Raw genomic sequence first — 22934 nt, forward strand, 5'->3', positions numbered from 1 at the left:
CTTAAAGCCGATTTGCCCTGCCGAACCTTTGCTGGCACTCTGTGATCTCTTCAAGAGGTAGTATTCTAAACCATGAGTACGGGTATTCTCCTAAGAAAAGTCACTGCACGGTTTAAACAGGCCCCTTGGTAGCCCCCAAGCCTGTACAACAAGCGGTAAGGGATCATAATAGGTCCTTGGGGGCCACACATAAAGACTTTCAGTGGTATAATGTCTCCTGGCTACAGTTCTGTCATGATTTGCAAAAATCGCTGCTTTTTTGCCGCAAATCAATCATGGCATCATGACATTATCTATCCTGTACTATGAACACCACATTAGTGCTGCCATAGTTACAGTGGGGTGTGGGGCCCAGGTTTGTTGAACATCCGGGGCCTATGGTAAAATTAATCCGACCCTGAGAACAAGTCACTGAAACTACTTCAGAGACTTTGCAACGCTTTAATTTTTGTTTAATAATAACACGTTACTAATTAAATTAAGAAACAGAATTATGGAAGGAGATAAAAGTGGTCATTATTTTCTATATGTTAGCTTATAACACAAATATACATTTATATTTTTTAATTCTAGAAAGTTAGAAAATAGAATACATTTACAGCATTAACTTTCATGCCAATGGCCATATTATGTTTCCCCATAACCTCTAAGCTGTTACACCCCATTCATAAACTCCTATTAGGTCCTATTATCAGCAGAACAACTGGGCTGTGGAGCGCCAGGCCTTGCCAGCTGCCAAAACTCCAAATAAGGTATTTCTGGATAATTACTTAATGGGTTATCAAGGATTAGAAACACATAACCGATTGCTTCAAGGAACAGCACAACTCTTGTCCTAAGTTTGTGAGTGGAACTGCAACTGAAGAGCTGAATTGTAATACTGCACAGAACCTTAGGCCATGTTCACACAACGGTCAGTGTCTGAGACCATCCCGCCAGTACTGCATTACTGGATGGTTAAGCTTCACTTAGGAATGCCCCAGGCAGAATTTCTCCTATTCATCACCTGTGTGAACACTGCACATGTGTTGGATCGTTAAGGCACCATTGCAATGTTCAGACAAGTGCTGAAGAGGAGAAATGCTGCCCAGGGGCGTTCCTAATGGAAAAGAGGGGGGGGGGGGAGAAGGGACAGAGAGGCGGTGCAAGCCTAGGGCATAGACACTCTAGGCTACGCCAATTTGACACAGGGCTGTAAGTTTAAAAGTTTTTTTAGGACAATAACTGCATCACCTGCCGGACGGACCCCAGGACAGATCTTGGATTAAAAGCAGCTATCCAACGGTACAAGCGGTTTGAGGGGGTCAGATTGTGGGTACAGAGTTGCTTTAACTTACATTGTGTGAACATGGCCTCATGAAGTGTGGGGCTGTTTTTGATAGAAAACGCCAATGCTTTTCTAATCCTGGATAAAGAGATATTATTCTCATATAGCCAAATCATTGACAAGTAGGCTGTAGGGATGTTTTCAGTGGAGATAGACATTGACTGCAAGTTGTCCCAGACAATCAATATTAGCCATATCAGCTGTTTATGATGTGTGAGGTTGCTTTTCTGCATTTTGAGTTTTATACTTACTTTTGCAGGTCACTGTGTTATCAGTACAGCTGTAAGAATAGAACTCTGTGTAAGGGTTGTCAAATATTATATTACAGTTTTTAATTGATTTGTATTGTCCATAGCAGTTATCATGAATCTGACAGCACCTGTGTGTGAGAAAACAAAGACATGTCTGAGACCTATATGGCTACTTCACACACATCTGTTTTGGGTTAAGGGTATATTTACACGAACGGGCTCGCAGCGAGATTCTCGCTGCGAGCCCGGCAGGTCCTGGCAGTTCCCATACACTACATACTTGCTGCGGTCTAAACGACCGCAGCGAGTATGTAATTCTGCCGCCCTTAACCCCTTCTGCTCCCGCCCGGCTCCCCCGCTGTAAGCATACATTACCTGTCCTCGCTGCACGGGTCCGGCGTCCTGCTCTCTCGTCCGGCCAATAAGTGTGTTGCCCAGCTGCAGAAAAACCATGGCCACTTTTTTGCAGAAACAGCACAACTCCTGTGTCCAGCTTTGGTGGGGTTAAGGAACTCGTTTCATTGAAGCTCCCTAACTGGAAAACCCCACCCAAACTGAAGACAAGAGTTGTGCTATTTCTGGAAGAAAGTGGCCTTGTTTTTCTAATCTTTAATACAAAGGGATTTCCCAGGCAAAATGTACTAATGATCTATTAAAAGAGTCCATTTACAAAGATTTGAAGCCAAAGCCAGGAACAGACTACAAACAGGGAACAGGTCATAAAGGGAAGTCTGAGATTTCTCTTCTTTTTAAATCCATTCCTGGCTTTGGCTTTAAATCTTTGTCAGATAATCTTTCCGTGTAAATGGACCCAAAATCATAGCTGTTCTAGAGTTCCTTACTTCTCTGCATTAGGAACCTACATGTCAAGCTCATCCACTGGTGTACCAGAGCCTCCAAATCCACAGTAGCATCCATAGCCATTATATTCATTCAGGGGACGGCTGTCTGGTATTATGCACTTTATTATTTTTCTGAACTGCAGTAGATTCCTGGGATGAGGATGACCTGAGACCAAAGTCACTGTAGAGAAATATACCATTACACTAAGGGTGGCACCAACAAAATGTATATTAGTATTATAAACATGCAAACATACATTAAAGCTTATTTTAAAATAGTCTTAAATGCTCAAAATCTGTGAGTAAAAATGGTTGTGGTGTACAGTATATAAACAATTACTTTAAAATGCCTACATTTTCTGTGACATGGGGAACTACTAAGCTTCCGAACTGGAATTTGGTAGCTAATCTATTTTTAATTGGATAGACAGAAATTATTCCAGACAATGTTGGTAGCATCGCCATTTATATTTTTACCCAAACATATCTAAAGATGATCTCTCCCAGAATCCATTGTGAAGAAGAATCAAAAGAGTGGAAGTTGCCTACTATGTATGAGTTGCCTTGTAGAGGCTCATTACACTGTCCCCCAGAACCTCAATGACCTCAGGGTTGCACTTCAAGAAGAGTGGGATGCCATGCCTCGGTAGACAAAAAGTGACCGACCCAGCCGGCCCCTATCTAATCGCCAGAGAACCCCCCCCCCAATCCTCCCTCTGGCCCCGCTGATCCCAGTATCCTGTGTCCCACGTGGCAGCCCCAGTTACCCCCCCCTCCCCCATCTTCCCACTGCTGTGGTGGTCCTGGTATCCTGTGTTATCAGCCAATCCAACCCCTCCCCTTCCCCGCCCTCCCGCTGTGGTGCTGGTCCTGTGAATCAGTGTGGTGTTCGGGGAGAAACCTCCTCCCCACTGACAGTGTAGGGCCACCCCCAATGTGTTTAGGAGGGGCCATTCAGAGACCTATGTCAAATTAACTCAGAAAACCTTTTTAAGAACCCTGTAATTGTATGGAGAGAAAAAAAGACAAAGGTAGCACATCCCTAAACTTATGACTGACCATTTACTTCTTAGCACTATATACTACTAACATCAGGAGTTATAGTAGTTACAACTTGATCAGGTCCCTAACTTAAAGGGGTTATCCAGCGCTACAAAAACATGGCCACTTTTCCAATGTCCACTGAAAACACAAGTGTACGGAACAGTTTGTTTGTCATTACTGTTGGCGTAATCAAAGGAGGAGTTTGTGCAACCTTTTTATTTTTGCATGAAGATGGGGCTTATACAATACAAATTGTACATTTTTTTCAACCTAGACTTGTGCAGAGTGTGATAAATTCCCCCTTTGGCTCTTCTCATAGTAGACTGCTATGGTTACGATTTGCGTTTATTAGTTTGGTCCCAATGCTCCCATAATATTAGAATTTTAATATAGCATATAAATTGTTTATGTATTGATCAATCTTAATGAAGATGTCACCTAGTCAGGAGGTGGCTAGACATCTACAGTAAGTTAATTCATACGTTTGTCCTGTGAACTGTTAAATTTTTTTAAAACAAGTGAACCCTTGGCTACATACAGTATCTTTCTGCAAACTGCTGTTCACTGCCTGTTAGGGGAATTCTGTCTTGCAGAGCGATCAAGATGAAATACAAGGAGTGTGGGTGAGGCTAACATATTGTTATGCACAGAAGAGAGCTTAGATGATGAAAATGCAATTGGAGCCTCTTTGCCTCCTCCAAATGGTCTACACTATGCCTAAAAGGTAAATCAAGTCTTACTTTTTATCTCTGATCACCCAAAAAATTCTTGGCAACTGTCCCTTGTGTAAATAATTGTTATTATTTTGGACCCAGTGCTGCCTTTTGAATGTAATTCTCTGTCCCCTCCCTTTAGTTGTCAACATTATCAGCATTGAAATACTTAGACCAGGGCTGCTTTCTTATTGTGATCCTATCTGCTGCTGTTTGTTTTCTTTCTGCTCATATTGCACCTTTCAAACAGAGTATCAATAATAGAGATAAGCGAACCGGGTTCGGGTCCATCCGAACCCGATCGTTCGGCATTTGATTAGCGGGGGCTGCTGAACTTGGATAAAGCTCTAAGGTTGTCTGGAAAACATGGATACAGCCAATGACTATATCCATGTTTTCCACATAGCCTTAGGGCTTTATCCAACTTCAGCAGCCACCGCTAATCAAATGCCGAAAGTTCGGGTTCAGATGGACTCGAGCATGCTCGAGGTTTGCTCATCTGTAATTAATAACCCACTACTACACCCCCCCCCCCCACATGCTATATTTAGTATTGTAAATCATCTTCCAGCACAGTGCCCATCTGTCCAGTCCAGTGCAGTTTCTCCAGCACTATGTCATGGCATAGCAGAGAGGTGTAGGTGCTGCCCTATAATTGGCCAAAAACATAAGAATTCTTCGGAGCTAAACAACACAAGCGAGAGCATGAAATTCACCTTGTCACAGGTACACTGTAATAGCATTTTCATTAAAGCACAACTACAACCAATGAACCTGCTGTAAGTCACTAAAATGTAATATTTTAATTTATTATGACATTTGAACTGTCCATGTTTTATATTATTTTAAAGGGGTATTCCCTTTCGGAAATTCCCCAACAATAAGCTGATCACAGGGTATTCCATTTCAGAGAACCCTAGTGATCACCTATACATTTTGGGAGAACTTGGCAGAAAGAGTTCAATTCCCCATACATAATACATGATATGCTGTAAAAATTGTAGATTTCAAATGTAATGTACATGCTAATTCTCTAGACTGGTAATACATATTAGACTTGGCAAACATCACATTCACACATACCGGATCTGCAGCGGATTTCTCGCTGTGAATTTGCAGCAATACTGCTGTGGATCCCTGCCCAGTAAACTCTATTGGGAGAAAAACCCGCAGCAGGATGGACATCCTGCTGCCAGTTTGTCCGCAGCCAGCCCCGTTAACCCTTGGCCGCTGGAGCCTATACTTCATCTGGTCCCCGCTCCCGCTTGCTTCGGGGGTTCTTGGCACTGATTGGCTGAGTGGGATGTGAAGACACCGGGAGCCCCGAAGCAAGGGAGCAGGTGAGGTATAGGCTCCAGCAGCAGGGGGTTAACTGGACGGGCTGTGGGTTTGCTGGGCAGGGATCCGCAGCGGATTCGGTATGTGTGAACGTACCCTTAGGGTATAAACCCACACACCGTATATGCAGCGTTTTTACTGCTGCGATACGCAGCAAATATGCAACAAATACGCAGCAGATTAGATTTAAATAACTGAACACAGCATCAAATCTAAACCATCAAATCTGCTGCGTATTTGTTGCGTATCTGCTGCGTATACTGTGTGTGGGTTTGTACCCTTAATGAAAATGTTTGTTTGAATAGGATTTAAAACAATAAATGCATTGTCCACAGGGCTTACCAGAAAGAAGCAGTGTCAGGAACACCCAGGTTCTCATGGTGGCTTCTGAGGCATTTACAATGGAACATTTCAATCTTATATCAGGTGGTGACCTTGGCACAGGGTTGTGGAATAATGTGCCTATCAAACCTTAGATATGGGTTCAGATGGTAAGGCTTGGCATAAACAGTTTGGTAGAACAAAATAGTTTATGTATTACTGATTATATACTTGGTAACCACTTTTCTAGCTACACATTGGCAATTCTTCACAAAAGGTTTTCAAGAATATGGAACCCTTTAGTGGGGTAATTCATGCAGTTCATGCAAAAAAAAACAAAAACATTCCAGCAAAGAATAAAATTCTTTGATCTGTTGAGCGATTTGATAACAATGCAGGCTCACGGATATGTTCCTTGCACCATAGCTGATAAATCGGGGCCTAAGTCTGACCTTTATATCATATGGCTGACCTCTATATCACAGATATCTGGCAGTGTTGCAGTTTTCCTTTGTGTATGGTGAGTATTAGTTAGAAGTGAGTTGTTCAGGACATGGAGGCTGGAGACTGGCTGCATTCACTGCGCACACACAGGAGAATCTGCTTTATATCTTTGTCTTATTCCCTCAGAAGTCGCCCCAGGATTATGTAGGACATTAGAAATAAGCTACTGAGATAGTTCTACCTTACAGTAGTTTGATAAATAACTTCCCTGGTGTCTGGCTGGCCATTTCTGAAGGAGCTGGAGTCAGAGTGGGTCCCTGATAGAATTCAGGAGTCGGAGTCTAAGCTGCGGCTTACCGACTCCACAGCCCTGAAAACAATACCACTGCAAGTGAAGTTCAAAAGACTCTGTACCCACAATCTGACCCCCCCCCCCCCCCCCCCAAACCACTTGTACCTTCGGATGGCTGCTTTTAATCCAAGATCTGTCCTGGGGTCCGTTCAGCAGGTGATGCAGTTATTGTCCTAAAAAACAACTTTTAAACTTGCAGCCCCGTGCCCAACGGCAGTATCTATGCCTTAACTTTGCACCACCCCTCTGTCCCTCCTCCCCACCCTCATCATTATTAGGAATGCCACTGCAACATTTTCTCCTGTCTGAACATTGAACAGGTGTCTTAACGATCCAGCCCATGTGCCGAGCTGACACAGGTGGAAAATAGGAGACAATATGCCTGGAGCATTCCTAATGATGAAGAGGGTGGGGAGGAGGGACAGAAAGGTTGTGCCAGCCTAATGCATACACAATCTAGGCCACGGCCATTGGGCACAGGGCTGCAAGTTTAAAAGTTGTTTTTTAGGACAATCACCTGCCATACAGACCCCAGGACAGATCTTTGATTAAAAGCAGCTATCTGAAGGTACAAGCAGTTTGGGGGGGTCAGATTGTGGGTACAGAGTTGCTTTAAGCTTTTCTATTTTGCAGGGGCCCATGTTGTGCTATCTATCCAAGTGACCCCAGAACAACACTAATAGGTGATAGAACAAAGGGGCCCTTAATCACTGTTGGGGCACAGGTGGGAGACATGTACTGTATGTGGCTGCACAGGTGGGATACATGTACTGTATGTGGCTGCACAGGTGGGATACATGTACTGTATGTGGCTGCACAAGTGGGAGCTAAAAAGGTATAAACTTACAATGAAACTTACAGCACTAGAGAGGGGGGTGGGGGCTCTGTAATTTCTCTTCCACAGACCACCCTCTATCTTATAACTTCAAGCAGCCTGACAGACACACTGACAATAATCACTCACTGTCAGAGCTGCTGCTGCTCCTCTTCACAGTCCCGTCCCTGGCAGCCATAACCCTGCAGGATCCCTCCAGCCTCTGTCACCATATCCTGTCCCTGGCAGCCATAACCCTGCAGGATCCCTCCAGCCTCTGTCACCACATCCTGTTCCTGGCAGCCCTAACCCTGCAGGATCCCTCCAGCCTCTGTCACCATATCCTGTCCCTGGCAGCCATAACCCTGCAGGATCCCTCCAGCCTCTGTCACCACATCCTGTTCCTGGCAGCCCTAACCCTGCAGGATCCCTCCAGCCTCTGTCACCACATCCTGTCCCTGGCAGCCATAACCCTGCAGGATCCCTCCAGCCCGTCACCACATCCTGTCCCTGGCAGCCCTAACCCTGCAGGATCCCTCCAGCTCGTCACCACATCCTGTCCCTGGCAGCCATAACCCTGTAGGATCACTCCAGCCCCTGTCACCACATGCTCTCATCTCCTCCTTAAAGAAGGTATGTCGGACAGTTGAGTACAGAAGGGGGTGTCAGCAGCAGCGTGCAGGAGAAGAGGAGAACCAGCCCCAACTGGGTACAGCATCCAGTCACTAAAGGGGCACCACCACAGGAGCAGGGGGCCTGCACTTCCTGGGTGCTTATGTAGCCTGGGAGGCCAACTACACACATGTGCCATGCTGAGCTGACACTTTAGAGTCTGAGCCTGGCGGACCCCTCTATTGGCCTGGGCCTCTGTGCAGCTGAACAGGCTGCACAAGTGATAGGTCGGCCTCTGGTGACAAGAACCCACTACAACCTGGCAGGTCACCTGCCATTTGGGGTTTTCAGCCAGCCACAACACAAAGCAGGTACCAACATCACAGCTGTGTGCTGGACTAGCACTGGCGTCACGACAATACCACCTTTGGCTGAGCTGCTCCATCTATATATTGTATTCCACCACACTATTATATAACAGTCCTGTACTGGAAAATCAGTGATATATGCTACAGCACTATAAACCTTTCTGGTGTCTTCTTAACAACATTACTGATTTGAATATTTCAAAAATGTCAACCCTTTTTTTTTTGTTCTGCACAAAATGTTGGGTTGTGTTTATAATGTCAGTGCCATACATTACTGTGGTTAAGGGTTCATTTAAAGGCTGATTGGGTTGTTTTGATCCTCCCCCCCCCACCAAAAAAAAATTGTCTGTCAGCCACACAAATCCCCGTGTAGGGGCCCTTTTACACAGGCAGATAATCGGGCCAATGGGCAACAAGCAATAGGCCAGTAGACAAGCAAACTCTTGCTGCAGCCACGATGATTGCAGCAATCGTCCTGATATAGCAATCGTCCGTGCAGCCCTCCGGGCCTACTGTTTGAGCTGTGTAAGTATGCTACTACATCGACACTCAGTTATTATGTGGGGTTAGATCGTGTAGTAGGGCACTAACAAAGACCATACATATTCTGAAGAGTTTTGAATGGCAGTGGCTTTTTTTTCTTCTGCTAAATAAAACCTTGTAAATGAAGGAGCAGCTGGTTTTCTCCCAGGCCAGGTGATATGATAAGACGCCAGGAAACAACTAAGAAAAAAAAAACTGGTCTTGTATAATTGATGACTGGTAATTTCCAGGGATACTCTGTGTTCTGGGAAATGTACTTCACAAGTACATAGAGTTTTCTTTAGTGATGGACAGAAATGTACAGTGAAAAATGTAGGCATGTGTTCCTAAGTAAATTCAATAAATCTATGCATTTACAGAGTTTTTTTTATTTTAAACATTTAAATTTCCAGATTATGAAACAAATTACATACAATCTCATTACACAGCACCTAAAACATAACAGATCTGCATTGCTGCCCCCCCCCCCCACCACCACCACTATTCCCCGTCATCTGAGTTTTCTCTTCCACACTTTGGGCAGTGATCATCCCTCCTTGCCCCAATTTTAAAGAGGTAGCAAGTTACTGGTGGTCAGCAGGGTTGGATGCTGCCCTTGGGGGGTCCTGGAGAATATGGATGCAGCATATTCACCTATGGCTGTGTTTTCCAGGATTCCCTGGGGTGGCATCTCGCGTTGTCAATCGACAGTGTTTCGGTGCAGAGTGGTCACACTCAAGTGTGCTCCAGTTACGCTCATCTCTAGTCCCCATTCAATTCAATAACTTGAAGAAAAAAAACAAACTATCGCTGCAAACCAGAAATTTACATGTACTCCTCATGCTGTTGTAAATGCGGATTTGATGAAGTACAGCCATAACTGTTAAAGGTGTTGTCAAGCTTGATGATATTGATAGACTATCCACAGGAAAAACCTTTATTTTTTTTTTGTAAAGCAACAGAGTGCTAGAAAAGCAATACACAGTGAGTGCCAAAAGATCTGCTCTGTCTACTGAGCGTTGGTGGCACAGGTTACTGCAGCTCAGCTTCTACTGAATCGAGTTGCAGAATTTAAACGTACATTTGAAACTGCATTGGAAACACTGCAAAAGGCGTGCGCTTGATAAGAGTTTCCTTAAAAAATCCAAGATGCCAGCCCCCACAAGTTTCTAGCTCTGCCTGTTTTGAAATAACTGCTGTTATTTGCTATTAGGTGGCGGCCATCCACTCAATTTCAACAGTGTGTGAGCATGGCCTTTCTGTGTTTTCAATTCACTTCTGATTTTGGTTGCAAAATACTGACCGAAATACTGAGTGGGAACATAGCCTCAGACAGCAAGCCTGGTTTGTCCTTCTATATTACCTGTCACTTTAAATAGCCAGCTTTTTCTCAAAACATGCTATGCTTACCCTCATAGCCCTCTCTGGATATTTAGTACTGAGCAGGAAATGTGGATAAAGCTAGGTTCACACTGCGTTTTCAGCATCCGTTTAACTGATCAGTTTTTTTGCAAAAAACGGATGCATTTGTGTGCATCCATTTTTCCATTGACTTCCATTATAAAAAAAAAAACGGATCAAAACGGATGCGTTTTTTCGACGCGCAATAAAGTACTGATGACACTACTTTTTTGACCATTAAAAAAAACGGATCCGTTAAACGCATTGCAAAAACGCAGTGTGAACCCACCCTAAGGTGTAGGAAATATTGTTGACCTGTATACTTGGAGTTAGGTCAGGGTTTGGACATTTTAGCCCGAGAATGGTGGTCTCAACACCTAGTCCTAGTTCCTGTTGCCAAGGCCGCTCTCTCATGCCCTGCCGTGCCTGCCCGCTGGAGTCTTCTATTCGCAGACTGCGTGGTCAGTCTGCGAATCTACAATGGAGGCAGATATAAGTGTTTCCTACTAGTGAGTGGTTATGTTCACCTACTACTACCACTAGATGGAGCCAAAGGCAATAGAATATAGTAGACAGACAGCTAGATAGAGATCTTCTGCTATCTATGAAAACTGCTGCAAAACTACAACTCCCATAATGCCCACAGCCAAAGACTAGAGAGTCAGAGACTGGTAAACGTCATGTGTCATGTGGTTTAGTTGTCCCCCTCTCTGATCGATAGTGTCTAAATCCCATACAGCAACTACCCTCTCCGATCCTCTAAAAAGGAAGGTCCTGCCCGGTGTATAAACAGCACAGGGAAGGTTGTATTTTATGATAGATGCCGCAACGGTTTGCATACTGTCAGGTATGAGATATACATAAGCTTCACAACAGATACCAGAATGACAATCTATTTTAGTCTGAGAAACATCACCAGGAACACATGGCTGTGCTGTGTGCTGCCAGGACCTGAACCCTGAGCTCTAGAGGCAGCGCCCACGTGTCACGCACCAGCCTATCAGCGCAGCCTCCTGCTTTCTGTCACTAGGATCACGTGACCGGTCGTGTCGTTTGCCCGCAGTCCAGAGGCGTTTGGTGCCGTAGGTCAGAGCGCTTCCTCTGTGTGTACATTATATATCTGTTCATCAGGGACTGGGGAGGGGCGTTCTGTATGGACGGGGGCTCACGACAGAATTCGGCCTCTATGTTTCTGGCTTTTCACAATGATGAGAGATGAAATGTGGTTGCTGTGGGCAACGCCCCTCTTATTGTGCGCTGTAACCCCCTCCATGTGAGACTGCTCTGACTTATAATGGAGTCGGCAGGTTCTGTCATGTCCAACAGGGCGGCATCCTGACCTATTCATCTTGCCTGGGCCTGGTGGTACACTTAATTCAGGAGTTAAACTTAAATATTTTTTTTTGTATATTTTGTTTAACCCTTTGATGACCAGGCCAATTTTCATTTTTGCGCTTTTGTTTTTTCCACCTTGTGCGTAAAGGGACTATAGCATCAGGCCTGGGCTGAAGCACTGGAGGCGGGCTGACCCACCTGAAGTGGAGGGAAACCCCTGCCCCTCTATGATACATCTGCTTTGATTCTAATGGAGTCATATCATTGAGGGCCGGAGGTTTCCTCCCACTGTGGGCGGGTCAGCCCGCCTCCAGTGCTTCAGCCCAGGCCTGATGGTATAGTCCCTTTAAAGGCCATAGCTCTGGCATTTTTTCACCTACAGACCCACATCAGCCATTAGTTTTTGTGACACCAATTGTACTTTGTAAGGGTGTGTTCACACTGAGCAAATACAGCGGAATCCCACCGTGCTCAGTGTCCCACTCTGAGTGAATGAGAGGGCGCGTGATCCTCTTCTGCCGCCGCTCTCCACTCAAAGAAGTGGCATGTCACTTCTTTGAGCGGAGAGCGGCAACTGCGGAAGGGGCGTACGCTCTCTCCTGAGATGATATTACACACTGGAGAGGATGATGGCAGAGGGACAATGAGGGACATAGAGCACTGAAGGGACACTGAGCATCCCTCTGCCATCATCCTCTCCAGCAGCCACAGCCCGCACAGCTCTGGGAGTCGGGTCCTGACTAGAGATGAGCGAACCTGGAGCATGCTCGAGTCCATCCGAACCCGAACATTCGTCATTTGATTAGCGGTGGCTGCTGAAGTTGGATAAAGCTCTAAGGCTATGTGGAAAACATGGATATAGTCATTGGCTGTATCTATGTTTTCCAGACAACCTTACAGCTTTATCCAAGTTCAGCAGCCGTCGCTAATCAAATGCAGATCGTTCGGGTTCGGATGGACCTGAACTCGGTTCGCTCCTCTCTAGTCTTGACATCACCATATTATCCAGGAAGTGAAGCCTTGATGCAGTAGTAAGTGCAGGGAAAAAAGCACTTTATGTGCATTTCCTGTAATAAGTGTATATTGGTGATTTGTATAACTTTTTTTTTTGGGGGGGGGGGGGGGGGGGGGGGGAATTCCAATACTATAATAAATTTAATTTAAATTTGAAATCCACCTTATAGTTAACTTCTATGTTAACTATACTGATTAGAGATGAGCGAACCTCGAGCATGCTCGAGTCGATCCGAACCCGAACTTTCGGCATTTGATTAGCGGTGGCTGCTGAATTTGGATAAAGCCCTAAGGCTATGTGGAAAACATGGATATAGTCATTGGCTGTATCCATGTTTTCCAGACAACCTTAGAGCTTTATCCAAGTTCAGCAGCCACCGCTAATCAAATACCGAACTTTCGGGTTCGGATCGACTCGAACCCGGTTCGCTCATCTCTAATACTGATCTCTCATTGATGCATTGATCAATGAGATCAGTGATGCATTGCTAAGGGCTGCTGGAGCCCATAGCAATGGAGTGCATAGTCGGGATCAACACCATTACAGCGCAGAGCCTTGGCAACAAGCAGGGATCGCATTACAAGGGGCGCGATGCCACCACCAATGGGGTATGCCCTGGGTAGTCAAGGGGGTTAAATATCCCCTGAAGGAACGATATATACAAAAATAAGAACAAAAAATGAAATTCTTTTGTATGGAGCTATTAGTGAAGAACATACAGTCTTTCAGGCATTAATTATTTGAGCAGCATCTGAACACTAGTTCCAATATGCCCTATACTTTTGTTGGCCGTACCCACCTCTTGCGATTTGTTTGGCTATTAGTATAAGGTGTTTGGAGCTTTACATGATGAAGGTATGGGTCGAACATGATGGAAAATCACCACCAGAACTCTCTGTTCTGGCGGGCTGGACAATGTATGGCCAATTTAAGGCAAAAGGAAGTTTTTTTTTGGGGGGGGGGGGGGTGTTACTGATGGCTTACCCTCTGATAGGCCATTAATGGCGGACCAATCAGTAGGTTAGATGAAGTCTCATTATCCAGCACTGTAACTGTGATATAATGTGGATTTTTACTACACCAGTTATAGAGTATTCCACAGTTGAAAAAAGCAAAGTTCAAGGAGAACATTTAGGCTGCATTCACACGTTCTGTGTTCCTCATGGAACAAGCATGTGGAATGCCTGTAACGGACTCTCCTCCGCCCGGGCAGCATCTGTAATTAGATGCTGGGAGCGGGGGAACTGTACAGATATGCTGTAATGAATCAGCCGCATGGCTCTGTCATTACAGTGCGGCAGGAATTTTACTATATATCTATTAGGTGCTGGGGTAAAAGGCCTGAATAGACAGTCTGTCAGATTTCCCATTTTATTTAACAGGATTTTCCTCTAATTTCAGACTTGCATCCTCCATGGCGGCAGTGGACAGCTTTAATCTTCTGTACAGAGAGGTGGCCAGGTCTTGTCACAACCATTTGGAGGTTTTGGCGGTAGTTGGTGCCCTGTACACGGCTCGGAAAGGTCTCTGCATCTTGTATGATTGTTGCAGTCTGCTCAGACTCCATGTTTCACCATGTCTGCTCAGCAAGAAGAACCATGTCCAGCAGTATGGAGCATGGGCAGTGGTGACTGGTAGGTAGAAGTTTTGGTATTAATCTGGTAATGTAAACTGTGAACTATCATTTGAGAGATTTGTAATGTTTCACCTATAAAGTGAGCCTGGCTGTAGTTAGAGATACTTTATAAACACAGTGTATGATCCCTATACACGCCCATTCTTGTTGATGGGCAGGGATACTTAATCACAATCCAATTCTAAATCCCTGCCCTGGGAATAGGGGAAATGTGAGGAAGACATAGCCTTGTTTTATAAGGACAAGTTGACTATATAGTTCTTATTGTTTCCTTCTTCTAGGTGCCTCCAACAGCATAGGCAAGGCATATGCGGAAGAGCTAGCAAAGTGTGGTTTGAATATCATCCTAATCTGCAGCAAGAGAGACCAGCTACACAGTGTTTCAGAGGCCATCTCTAGAACTTATGGAGTTAACACCAACTTCATTGATGTAGATTTCAGCCAGGGTCAAGAGGTGTATCCTTCTATTAAGGAAGCACTGAGGAACATAGATGTTGGTATTCTAGTGAATAATGCTGGAGTGTTTGATGACTATCCACAACGTGTTGTTGAGATTCCAGAAGATAAAGTTTGGGATTACATTAATGTCAACATAGCTGCGGCTGTAATGATGGCTCATATAGTGCTGCCAGGGATGATAGAGAAGAAGCGAGGAGCCATTGTCAATGTCATACCTAGGTCTCGTGGCAAAAGTGACTCTCAAGCTGCTGCCTCTAAGGTTAAGTATTATTAAAGAGAATCTGTAACCAGTATTATGCTGTCTGAACCAGGGGTAGCGTGAAGCACTGACAGGCTCCAGGTCTGATTGACAGATCTCTCCCTATTTGTATATAATGAGAGATCTGTCAGCAGATCTATGACTGTCACTGCAGGATCAGACTTCACTGTTATTTTGTAGCGTGCCACCATGGAAACACATAGGCCACAGAGATGATAGAGAAGGGCTTCCTATTACATGGCTTTCACATGCATGAAATTTTGTTGCTGACAGTCACATGACAAAATTTGTTCAATAATGGGATAAATTCTTATTGGAAATAGTTTCCTTAGGGTGCTTTTACACACCGTGCTACTGGACACAGCTAGTGTTTGCATTAACAATAATTGCAAGTGGGATTAGGATTTGCCACTGATTAAAGGGGAAAGTCCAGGTGCAGTTTTCTATTATCATTATTACATTTTTCAACAAATTTAGCAAATGTATGCATGTGATAGCTGTATTAATATGAAGCCTTTTCTTATAATCTCTTGTGGCTTATATGTTTCCATAAAGGAACACTACAAAAATAATGCTGTGTAGTCTGATTAGTTGGAAGGACTTGTCACTATTTTTCAGCATGGTACCCTTCTTACATCGGGAGCGCGATTGTGGGCAGTGCAATGCACTGTTTTGGACACTGAAAATAGTTGTGTTTTTTTCCCAGTGTGAACATACCCTTAAAGGGGAAGTCCGGGCAAAATAATTTTAAGATATGTTAAAGGAGAAGTCCAGCGAAAATTTTTATTAAAGTATTGTATTTCCCCCAAAAGTTATAAAGTGCTTTTTTCTCTGCACTTACTACTGCATCAAGGCTTCATTTCCTGGATAACACGGTGAAGTCACCACCCTACTCCCAGAGCTGTGCGGGCTGTGGCTGCTGGAGAGGATGATGGCAGAGGGATGCTCAGCGTCCCTCCAGTGCCCTGTGTCCCTCAGTGTCCCCCTGCCATCATCCTCTCCAGCAGCCACAGCCTGCACAGCTCTGGGAGTCGGGTCGTGACATCACCATTTTATCGAGGAAGTGAAGCCTTGATGCAGCAGTAAGTGAAGGGAAAAAAGCACTTTATAAGCATTTCCCATAATAAGTGTATATTCGTGATTTATATAACTTTTGGGGGGCAATACAATACTTTAACAAAAATTTTCGCTGGACTTTAATGGCCAATATAAACTGCTGACTCCTGCTGCTCCAGTCTATCCCACCGCTGCAGCAGATGTCGGCAGTTTATGAGACATAACATCACCAACTTTACAGAGCCCTGAACACTCCATGCTGTAGTTAGTGCAGGGAAAATACACTATAGGTGCATTTCCCATAATAAGTGTCTATTAGTAATTTTCATAACTTTTGTTGGGCAATAACATATCTTAAAATTATTTCGCCCTTCCTCTTTAAGCTTAGAGTATGTTCCAGGTAGGTGTATTGCACAACCACTATGGCTAAACTACTGTTTTAATGCTGTGTTTCTTTCATCCAGGCTTATTTAGAAACCTTCAGCAGACAACTAGGTTCCGAGGTGTCATCCAGTGGAATATTTGTGCAGTGTTTGACTCCTTTACGCCTAGGAAGCACAGCGACATCCGCTTATGGAATCTTACCAATATTTGCTCCACCTCCGGATGTGTATACTCGCCATGCTGTAAGAACACTGGGATTCTCCACCAGGACCACAGGATATTGGGCACATTCATTACAGGTAGAATATGATTTTACATAGCTTATGTCCCTATTTCGCCTATTTCTTTTCTTTCAAACAAAGATCTTGTGACTGGACATGTAAAACCTCGAGGATGGTCCATTTTGACCTTGTATGTGGACATTTAAAAGGTTCTCTGATTTAAAAAAAAATGTGACAGCGCGCTAAATGTGTAAAATACTTGTACAAAATATACCATACTCTGCTTGCTGGGTCCAGCGCTGGCACTACAGTCCTCCTAAATGTCTTTGTTTACTTCCCCTGATGACCTTTCTGGACAAACTATGGCTGCAGTATGCTGACAATATCATCAGCATAGCCAGGATGTCATCAGGGGAAGTAAACAGGAGTATCAGGGAAAACTAGGGCACCGGTGAGTATGGTGTATTTTATTACTTTATACACATAGCGGGCTGCCCTTTATTTTTTTATTTATATCAAAGAACTCTTTTAATGAGCTTAGATCTGATCACAGGTGGTCTGGTCTTTGAGGAGCTCAGATTTTCTTCTTTTAGTCCCAAACATACACATTTCCGACGCATAGATGATGATCGCTATAATGGAACACATCTGCCCCTTACATTTTGAAATAAAATATGGCACTGAAAAGCCATTTGTAGATAGACATCTTTAGAAATATACCAGCTGGGACGCTTAAGCAGAGTGTTAGAGTGAATTTTATCGTGGGTTTAAAGAAGTCTATGAAGCATATGAAGAGTCTATGCAACAAAAGGCATTGTATTATCAGAAAATAAGAAAGTAACTTATTAGGGGCGTGAAATGTAACCCCTCACTTGATGCTATTTTCTTCCACTTCCTTTAATGTGTTCACCCTGCAGAAATGACTGCTCAGCCAATCACGGGCTGGTGCAGGTTACCAGTATTTCTAGTATTTCCTGCAGGGTCAACATGTTAGAGTAAGTGGGAGCGGAGGTGAGCAGGAGAGACTGGGAGTCGTTGCAACGACAGCTACAAGGGATCAAGACAAGTGAGTATGTTTTGTTTTTTATTTTTAAAACACCCCCAACTCCTGTTTAAAAAAATATTGCCACAGAGGAATACCCACATGTATGTTCTTATATACTGCATTTACTGAAGACTTAATGCTTTTTTAAACTATTTAATTATATTGATTTATACAGCATAAAATCCACAGTATATACAGTACGGGTGAACACACACTCTGTGTTTTACGTTAATGTATGGTATGGATATAATTCTATTTACAATTTTTCTTCATTTTATACAGCTCCTTGTATGTCGATGGATCCCTGGCTGGTTATGTGGACCAATAGGAACATTTGCCCAGCTGTAATAAATGGATGTGATGTTATGACCTCAATGTATTTCAGGTTGTTGTGTTAGTTTCACTGTGGTGCCAGTTCGTTTACTGGTTTTTGTCATCTAAACTTAAAGGCAATGAGGCAATTCATTGTTTACTGAATGCAAAATGGACTCAATTTATCATTAAAGCAGTACTGTCATTATTTGGACAAAGGCATCAGTATCTAACATATTTGTATTTCACTTTGTTAAAACAAAAATTTTTGGTGTGTGAATTGAAAGTTATAACATCGGCCACTAGGTGTCATTGTTTTTGCTCCTTTGCCTGTTGTCAATACCTGTTTGTCCATAACAACTGCAGGGCTTGGATGAAATACTAGATATTCAGAGCTTTGTGCTCTCCTGGACTGTCAATCACAGTGCAGTGAGCCCAGCAGCAGACTTCTTATAGAAGATCAGGTGAGTAGCTTTCATAGACCAATGGGAATTGATTTCTCTTTTTTGTATTATTACTTCCATGCTTTTCCTTACTCATGTCTATCTTGATGTGCAATTTTACAATAATTGCAAAATTTGCAGTAAAAAGTTGAATTGCAGATCTAGATAGATGTGACTGAACAGCAAGAAAGTGAAAACTATAAATTATATTTAAGGTGGTCTATGCTCACCTGATTTTATATAAGAAGACTGCTGCTGGGCTCACTGCTGTGTGATTGTCTGCATAGGAGAGCACAGAGCTCTGAATGTCCTGCCCCCACTTCCTTTATTTTGTCAAAGCCCTGCAGTTGACATAGACAGATATGTATTGACAACAGAGGAATATAAACAGCGACACCTAGTGGCCAATGTTATATCTTAAAATTACACAAAGAAAACCCCTTTTTTTAAATAATAATAAGTTGAACTACAAATATATTGAATATTGATGCCTTTGTGCAAATATACAAAGTTGACATTTAGTCTGCTAATGGGATGAATGCGAAGTGCGGTTAGTAATGCAGTTATTTTCCCATAATTGCAATATGTCTTCACTGACTATTCGGAAGGCTGTGCATTTTAGCATTGTATTGCCGTTACTTTTTACCAATGTCTGGAAGCATAAATTTGCATTTTGTATAGAATAGTGTTTCTCAAACTAAAGTGATGGAACCAGCAGCAACCCTTACCCCATTTTAAACATTCCTACAGCACTTTCAAGTGAGATACTAGTTGTTTTGTGTTATTTCTCTGTCTGTACTTTTTTAAAGTTCTTTAGAGAAGAAGCTGGGCAGGAGAAATGCTTCCTCAGGCCCTATGCACACTTCTATGGCCGTTTTTATGGTAAGTAAATATTGATCAGGAAGCATTTTAGGAGGCAATAGGAAATAGACAGTAAAAACAGAAGATTTAAAAAACAAAAACATACTTAAAGTACTTGCTGCACTGCTTCAGCAATGCTCCCCCCCAGCCTTTTCCTCTCACGTACTACTCTGTGATTGACAGGGTTTGGCACCAATCGCAAACACAGTGTCACATTAAAAGGGGTTATCCAGTGCTACAAAAACCTGGCCACTCTACCCCTACTGTTGTCTCCAGTTTGGATGGGGTTTTGAAACTCCGTTTCATTGAAGTAAATGGAGCTTAATTGCAAACCGCATCTAAACTGGAGACAACAGTAGGGGGAGAAGTGGCCATTAGGGATGGTCCGAACCTGCCGAGGTTCGGGTTCCTACGAACCCAAACTCTAGGCAATGATTCCCGCTGTATGCCTGCTCCGTGGAGAGGGTGGATACAGCGGGAGGACCGCCTGGAAAACTGGGATACAGCCATAGCCATAGGCTGTATCCCAGTTTTCCAGGCGGTCCTCCCGCTGTATCCACCCGCTGCACAGAGTGGCCAGACAGCGGGAATCTGATGCCGAGCGTTCGGGTTCATACGAACCTGAACCTCAGCAGGTTCGGTCCATCCTTAGTGGCCATGTTTTTGTAGCGCTGGATAACCCCTTTAACTGTATGTGTTTTAGGATTAAGAGGGCATACATTTAAAGGGCCAAGCGCAGCATCTGGTGTCACTTGCCCGGGTGTTGACTTGGTCTGGTAGGCTGCAAATTCAGAACTGCAGACAGATTCTGTATGCGCAATCCTATAATGTTGCTATTTTCCAGCACAGACACCCTTCAGGAAAAATCCTGCCTGATAGAACCCTATAGATCAAGAAATCTATCTTGATTTCCTGATAAATCTGGATAGCTTTTCCTGATATATGTGCATGGGGCCTTAGAGCTTGCACATTCTTTTGTGATGTCCATAAAATATAACATTGACAGTCTTTTCTTTCCCTAAGAATAATAACCATCAGTGACTTCTAGAAAAAAACTGAATGTTCCAGCAAAAAAAGAATGTATTTGTTGTGCACATTATATTAATGTTGGCTAAACCTGTTGACAGTCTCGACCCGTGGCCTCCCCATTATCCGTACTCACCACATCCTCACTGATATAAACACACAGTCTGCTGACTTTAACATGCATATTTATTAAAAAGGGTGGGGGTGAGCAAAAAGCTAATTTGTCTGAAATCTGTCAATATATAGCTATAAATTTCAAATATTTTATCTAAAAATTATTTAAAGTAACTGTACCACCAGGCCCAGGCTGAAGAACTGGAGGCGGGCCGACCCACCCTTAGTGGGAAGAAACTCCAGCCCCTTCATGACGTGACTCCATTAGAATCAATGGAACCCTATCATAGAGGAGCTAGGGTTTCCTCCCACTAAAGGTGCGTCGGCCTGCCTCCAGTGCTTCAGCCTGGGCCTGGTGGTAGTGTCACTTTAGGGCAGATAAACAGTAAGTAAAGGACATAGGACAACTGCTGGTATGACTGGTCACAAGTAGCAATTATGGATGAGTGAATTGCTCATCTAAACAAAGGGCCTCTGTGCTCCGCTCATCTGACTGGGAGAAGTTTCCCAGGATTGGATCTAGCTTTTCCTGGCATTCTCGGAGGACTGGAACAGAGAGGAGCAGCACTGGAAGCCCTACGCTTTTCTCCGACACCCGGGGTGGAGCGGCAGAAAGCGAAGCAGTGCTGAAAAGCCGGTGGCTTGATGAGCTGAGCGCAGAGCAAGCAAGATCTCCGCTCCGTTTAGATCAGCGATTTGCTCATCTGTAGTAGAAATAGTTGTAGAAAAAAAAAAACATTTCCTCGTATACATTTCTTGTATTTTTAGAATATTTTCTTTTAGATCTTTTTATTTAAACAGTAGTATATTTTAAGTTTTCAGTCTTTCCTCCTACGGACAGATTACATGTATTTTGCTCTATGTGTGTATTTTAATAAATACTGTACATAGGAATATTAAAGCTTCTTCAAATGAATGTCTCTTTCCTGTGATTTAGTAGTTGTGGGGTAAGTGGAATATATACGCACACAGCATGACATAAGGGCCTGTACACACTTGCATCTAGTTTAAAGGGGTTGTCCTGAGAAAAATCTTTTTCTTTAAAATCAACTGGTTTCAGAAAGTTATATAGATTTGTAATTTACTTCAATTAAAAAAATCTCAAGTCTTCCCATACTTATCAGCTGCTGTATGTCCTTCAGGAAAATTTGACACAGTGCTCTCTACTGCCACCCCTGTCTAAAACAAGAACTGTCTAAAGCAGGAGAGGTTTTCTATGGGGATTTGCTGCTCTGGACAGTTCCTGTCTTGGACAGAGATGTCAGCAGAGAACACTGTGTCAGACTGAAAAGAATGCACCACTTCCTGCAGAACATACAGCAGCTGATAAGTACTGGAAAATTTGAGATTTTTAAATAGACGTAAGTTACAAATCTTAAGAACTTTCTGAAACCAGCTGATTTGAAAGAATCTAGGATTTTCACCAGAATAGCCATTTAAAGGGGTTGGCCACTTTATAGTAAAATAGGTCAGTACAAAGTATTAGTAAATGTGCTCAATGTATACACAGACAGCAGCTCCCTGTGTCCCTCATAGAGCTAAAATCAGACTCCCCTTCACCAGGCTGGGCTGTCCTGCTCTGTTTTGTTTCTGTCCATAAAATGACCAACATGGAGGAGCATGTGACCATGCCCTGTCCCCTGTGTCCCCCATAGACATATACAGGCTCAGTGGTGGACACTCTGGGGCGGGGCCTGGTCACATGCTCCTCCATGTAAGCAATCTTATGGACCAAAACACCACAGAGCAGGGGAGCACAGCTTGGAGGAGGGGACAGGGCTGTGGAGTCGTGGAGTCGGAGCTAGTTTTGGCTGGAGTCGAAGTTGGAGTCTGAGCTAGTTTTGGCTGGAGTCGGAGTTGGAGTCGGGAAAAAAATGTACCGACTCCGACTCCAGCTTTAAAAAAATCTTTAAACAATTTAGAATTGAGTTTTGATATGAATTTTATAAGTTTTGCTCATCAATATATTTTATGAGCAACATTCTAATAGATCACTGGCTCTATTACATAAGGGTGGTCAGGGAAAAGTTGTCAGCCACTATTTGGAGCTGGAAGAATCCACTGTGTGGGGGGAGATCTGTGCTTTTCTCTTCCTGGATGCTGGATGATTGTATTTCAGCAGTAGTGTAATTTGAAGATATCCTGTGTAATATAGAGGAGGAGGAGAAGACATAAGTAGTGTAGCAGTAACCTCAGTCCTCAGTGTGGTGTTTTCTCTCTGGTAGAAGATTGTGTGGTTTTCTTCACTGTTCTATGGCTGCAGCATGCTGTGTGTGTGTGCTATGGCTGAAGCAGGCTGTGTGTGTGTGTGTGTGCTATGGCTGCAGCAGGCTGTTTGTGTGTGTGTGCTATTGCTTGCCCCGACAGCGACCCTCAACATCACTATGTGTGACTCTATCAGTATGGCTGACCCCTCTGT

General features: G+C 43.6%; 2 protein-coding genes across 5 annotated transcripts in view; one reads left to right on the forward strand and one right to left on the reverse strand.

Annotated features, from left to right (window-relative positions):
• LOC138789661 (phospholipase A2, minor isoenzyme-like) overlaps positions 1-5943 on the reverse strand; it is a 12430-nt gene extending 6487 nt beyond the window's left edge. The window contains exons 1-3 of the mRNA XM_069968419.1: positions 5858-5943; positions 2442-2601; positions 1579-1706 (exon numbers count right to left, since the gene is read on the reverse strand). Of these exons, the coding sequence (XP_069824520.1) occupies positions 1579-1706; positions 2442-2601; positions 5858-5894 (325 nt within the window). The 5' untranslated portion in view covers positions 5895-5943. The remainder of the gene's footprint in view (positions 1-1578; positions 1707-2441; positions 2602-5857) is intronic.
• Positions 5944-11339: 5396 nt separating this feature from the next.
• HSDL1 (hydroxysteroid dehydrogenase like 1) lies at positions 11340-18138 on the forward strand. Of its 4 annotated transcripts, none has more exons than XM_069965913.1 (5): positions 11340-11435; positions 14101-14333; positions 14617-15053; positions 16574-16792; positions 18042-18138. In XM_069965913.1, exons 2-5 carry the CDS (start codon positions 14114-14116, stop codon positions 18105-18107), a joined length of 942 nt encoding a protein of 313 aa, XP_069822014.1. In that variant the 5' UTR covers positions 11340-11435; positions 14101-14113; the 3' UTR covers positions 18108-18138. The 4 variants fall into 4 exon arrangements, with proteins under 4 accessions (XP_069822014.1, XP_069822011.1, XP_069822012.1 ...); XM_069965910.1 differs by lacking the exon at positions 18042-18138 and adding an exon at positions 17695-17799; XM_069965911.1 differs by lacking the exon at positions 18042-18138 and adding an exon at positions 17695-17799 and having other exon boundaries at positions 11352-11452.
• Positions 18139-22934: the final 4796 nt, after the last annotated feature.

This window comes from Dendropsophus ebraccatus, chromosome 4, assembly GCF_027789765.1.
Source record: "Dendropsophus ebraccatus isolate aDenEbr1 chromosome 4, aDenEbr1.pat, whole genome shotgun sequence".
Taxonomy (NCBI): Eukaryota; Metazoa; Chordata; class Amphibia; order Anura; family Hylidae; genus Dendropsophus; species Dendropsophus ebraccatus.

Coding starts and splice junctions, on each gene's coding strand:
- HSDL1 (XM_069965910.1), top strand. CDS start 14,114: ATGGCGGCAGTGGACAGCTTTAATCTTCTGTACAGAGAGGTGGCCAGG. Junction 14,334..14,616: donor AGCATGGGCAGTGGTGACTG/GTAGGTAGAAGT, acceptor TCCTTCTTCTAG/GTGCCTCCAACAGCATAGGC. Junction 16,793..17,694: donor ATTGGGCACATTCATTACAG/GTAGAATATGAT, acceptor TATTTCCTGCAG/GGTCAACATGTTAGAGTAAG.